This window comes from Myotis davidii, unplaced genomic scaffold (assembly GCF_000327345.1).
Source record: "Myotis davidii unplaced genomic scaffold, ASM32734v1 scaffold38, whole genome shotgun sequence".
NCBI lineage: Eukaryota > Metazoa > Chordata > Mammalia > Chiroptera > Vespertilionidae > Myotis > Myotis davidii.
The window spans coordinates 6,990,100-6,994,118 of NW_006291383.1; the positions used below are offsets into that span (position 1 = coordinate 6,990,100).

Here is a 4,019-nt window from a genome sequence, read left to right on the forward strand (position 1 = left end):
ATCTTTCTTCTATCATTGACAGTCCCTCTAGGTTGTGGGCTGCTTGCCTGTGTTCCTGAGAAGCATCTACGGTACCAGTCTATAGAGTGTGTTTTCTTTAGTGAATTACCGGTATGTTTACCGGTAATAAACTTGCACTGTTTTATGTATATGTTTGATTACATACAGCCTTGTGACAGTTTTCCTGCATGTCATAAGCATTTGAATATAAATTAAAATGTTAAAATCAAATCTGATATTGTTTTACCTTTTATTTGGTGTGTGGAAGGTGTGCGGAAGAGGGGGTAGTCTTATACGGCGAGTATATAACAAACTCTGTATTTTGAGTGGAAATGTTAGGGGGTCGTCTTATACGCCCAGTCGTCTTATACGCCGGCAAATACGGTAATTATGTAATGTAAGTAGGTCTGATAGAACAGTAGGCAAAGCAGGGGCAATACATCTGGGGCAATACATATGATATAATCTTGTGTCTGAGATTTCTTTCTGTTAGTTTCATGGTCTCTGCTTATACTTTAATGCTAGTTCATGTTCTAATTAAGAATAAAAAATTGCCCTCTTCCTAAATTATCTTTAACCCATACAAAATTAAATGTTTCTACTCATATTTATTATTTACCTGTGGGTACTTCAAACACTTTGAAGTGTGATAAAAAACTACTAAATTGTAGCCACCAATCAGTGAGCACTCTAGGTCATTTTACAGATAAAAATATTTGCCCCAGGTCATATTAATGAGTGCAGAAAAAGGACTCAAATCCAGTTCTGACACCAAAGTCCTTGCCTTTCCACAGTTACTGCTATGCAAATTTTTAAACTGATATGATATATTGTAGGGAATAAGCAAAGCAATTTCTTGCTTCAGTCTACCTACTAGGATTTGACTGGAAGCTCCATTATTAAGAAAGCAGATTTAAAGATTTCAACTCCTATTTTATACATACAGTCTTCTTTCTCAAAACAGATATATTATCCTGAGTTGGAAATTGAGTGACTATTATCTGTATCCATTAATCTGTGATGGGGAAAATGACCTGATCACTATAGGAACAGACATGAGGTAGTAGATGTAACAATGGCTTCTGGTTGTGATACAAAGCTTGCATCCAAGCTGCACAACTTAATTATGTGCCTTAGGTGAGTCTCAACTTCATTATTACCTGTAAAATCCTATCTCACAGCGTTACTCTGAGGACTAAATGAGTGATATGGGTGAAACCAACTGGCAGTATCTCAGAGTTACCTTCTGAATTAATGTTGTTGAAATTCTACAGCTGCAGCATAATAAAGGTACAATAATTTCCTACATTTCATTTTCCTGAAATATAAGATTGAGAAAATAATACTTGCAAGCAAAGTGTAATGATACCTTTGGAGGAAAGGAACTAAGTTCTGAGTATTCATATTATCACTACCTTGCTACACCTCCATAATCTAAACCTTCTTCTCCTGGAAAAATCACCCACAATCGTCTTCGCAGATCTTGGGGACTGAAGCTCATTATCTACAAAACAATAAAGTAAAAGAAATGCTAAAGGTAGTTGTTAAAACACCATTCTACCATTTCTAGGTTTGAAATCTCCTTTATCATAGGTAACAACCCCTAGAGTGCCGGGGAGCGCAATTGCACTCCTCCTGTCTTTCGCCAAAAGTGCCGGGAGCGCTTTATTTTAACATTATATGTTTTGTTCAATTTTTTTTCTACTAGTATTTTATAATACAATCAGCAAACAATATATGTCAAAGATGAAAACAAATGTAGTAAAGGTTCCTTAAGTTTTTGAAGATGTAACTTCATTTACTTGCGATTCATAATTTTTTTCCTAAACTGCTGTAAAATCAGCAAAAATGCCTTGGCAATTTCAGCATAGTTCCTAGGATATTGGTTGGCACTCAAAGGGTTAAATTCCCCATTGACACAGAATCAACACCACACATACACAAAATACATTAATGTTTCATATATATTTATATGAAACACTTTATACATATTAATTTTCTTGTAAATGATCCTACTATTCACTTATAAAGTTGCTTCTCTCACTTACTTAGAGCGGTTAACAGTGGGCCTGGTCAGAGGTTAAGTGCTTTTTATGGTTCTGTGTTGGTAAATTTGGGTTTAACAGCCAAAAGGTACACATAATAGCTAATTGGCAAACTTGGAAATGAAAACCAGTGGCTGCAGAGAGGATAAAGTTAACTTTGGAAACATTCTCAGTAGAAACTTATAAATACCTAGAAAAACTACTCAAATTTTGTGTCCCACTACAGTAGTTAATAATAAGATCATCTTCATCTTTGAAGGATAGTACCATTATTGAGCTACAATAAATAGGTCATTTGGGTTCTTTCTCTGTAAAACAATTTTATTATCTGCCAAAATGGGGCCTGCAGAACATTACAAATGTTATGATTCTTAGAAGAAAAATGGCAGGGCCTGGAGAGAGAGAGAAGTTGATACAATGCCTCTATTTTTATGAAATGATATGAATGAACACTAACATTTAAATTCCAAAGAGGCTCAGTAAGTAATTTGCTTATGCCAGAGCTTCTCTAAGTTTCCACAAAACAGATATATCACTTTTATGAATTCATATCCCACTCAAACAAGGAAATCTCAGATGTAACAAAAAATGCAATGCTTATGATATGTTTATGACAAATATTCAATAAGTACTATAGGCTAGATATATAGCAATGCAAAACAAAAGGTTAAAAATTGCTCTCTGGCTATTCCTTGTCTTCAAGGCTGCTCCCCAAACCCTAGGAGCTATCACTGATGTCTCTTGAGACTTTCCTCCAAACCTGAGACTGTTCTCCTGGAAATTCTGGTTGTTCCTTTTCCCTGTGTCTAAAATCTGGGGATTCACTGTTCTCTGGAAAAAAATCTTTAAATATTATTCTTTAACAAAAGCCTAAGATGAAGGAAAAAAATTTTATCCTTCAATTTCCCTCATAAGTAGTCATGCTATGTTAATAAAAACACTTAATGCCCAAAACAACTTTATCCAACAGTTATCAAAAAAAATCTGATGCTAATTTTGCTATCAAAGTTGTCGCACTTCCAAAGCAATCAATTTTTTTCTCGTTTTAAATTTCATATTTAATTCAATAAATGTCAAATATAAGATGACAATTTTAAACAAGTATTTTAGCACCATCTGGTCTGTCATTCTGCAAAAGCCTGATTTCTGAAGCTAAAAGTTAAAGGACATTTAATCACGTTTTGCATCTTTTCAGCATTGCTATAGGCAAGTTATGTTCTAAGAAAGTGGCCCACCAGACACTGAATACTCAGTGACACACAGTAGCTATTAATATAAAAATTAGGAAAAGGTAACGACTGGAGTAGTGAATGGCATTGGAACTCACATCAGATCAAGGGAATCACTCACAATTCTCTAAATAGTCTTAGTCAGCTCTGCTGCTAAAAAGCTATTTGTTCCTACTTAGCAGGATGCCAACTGGCTTTCCCCTTTCAATGTTAATAACTGAAGTTCCATTAGGAAATCAATGTATCTATTTCTGAAAGGAAGTCAGCTACTGTCAACTATCTCAATCTCTTTTTCCTTTGCACTCAGTGTGGCACTTGAAGCTGTAACTATCACAATTATCACAGGAGCTTGATAATAAAGACTCACATCCACATCATAAAACAAGGACTAACTGTGTTTCCATATTAACACATTTTTTTCACTGATCATTTCATCTTCCCTACAAAAAAATCACTTAACATTTAGTTGCATTTGGTTAGTAAAGTTGCAAAATAAAGGTAAATAATAAATTAACTCCGGTTCTTAAGACAACTAAAATAATTTGTTACCCAGCTAGTGTGGCTGTGTGGTTGAACATCGACCCAGGAACCAAGAAGTCTCTGGTTCGATTCCAGGTCTGGGCACATGCCCAGGTTGCGGGCTCCATTACCAGTAGGGGGCATGCTGGAGGCAGCCGATCAATGATGTCTCTCTCATTAAGATCTCTATCTTTCTATGCCCTCTCCCTTCCTCTTTCTCTTTCTT

The 4,019-nt window shown here is 35.4% G+C and overlaps 1 protein-coding gene across 5 annotated transcripts in view; it reads right to left on the reverse strand.

Moving 5' to 3' along the window:
- Positions 1–4,019, reverse strand: part of ITCH (itchy E3 ubiquitin protein ligase) — a 120,935-nt gene that overhangs the window by 18,594 nt on the left and 98,322 nt on the right. For all 5 annotated transcript variants that reach the window (XM_015564486.1, XM_006764581.2, XM_015564485.1 and 2 more), the window contains one exon: positions 1,416–1,504. In XM_015564486.1, coding sequence (XP_015419972.1) covers positions 1,416–1,504 — 89 coding nt within the window. The remainder of the gene's footprint in view (positions 1–1,415; positions 1,505–4,019) is intronic.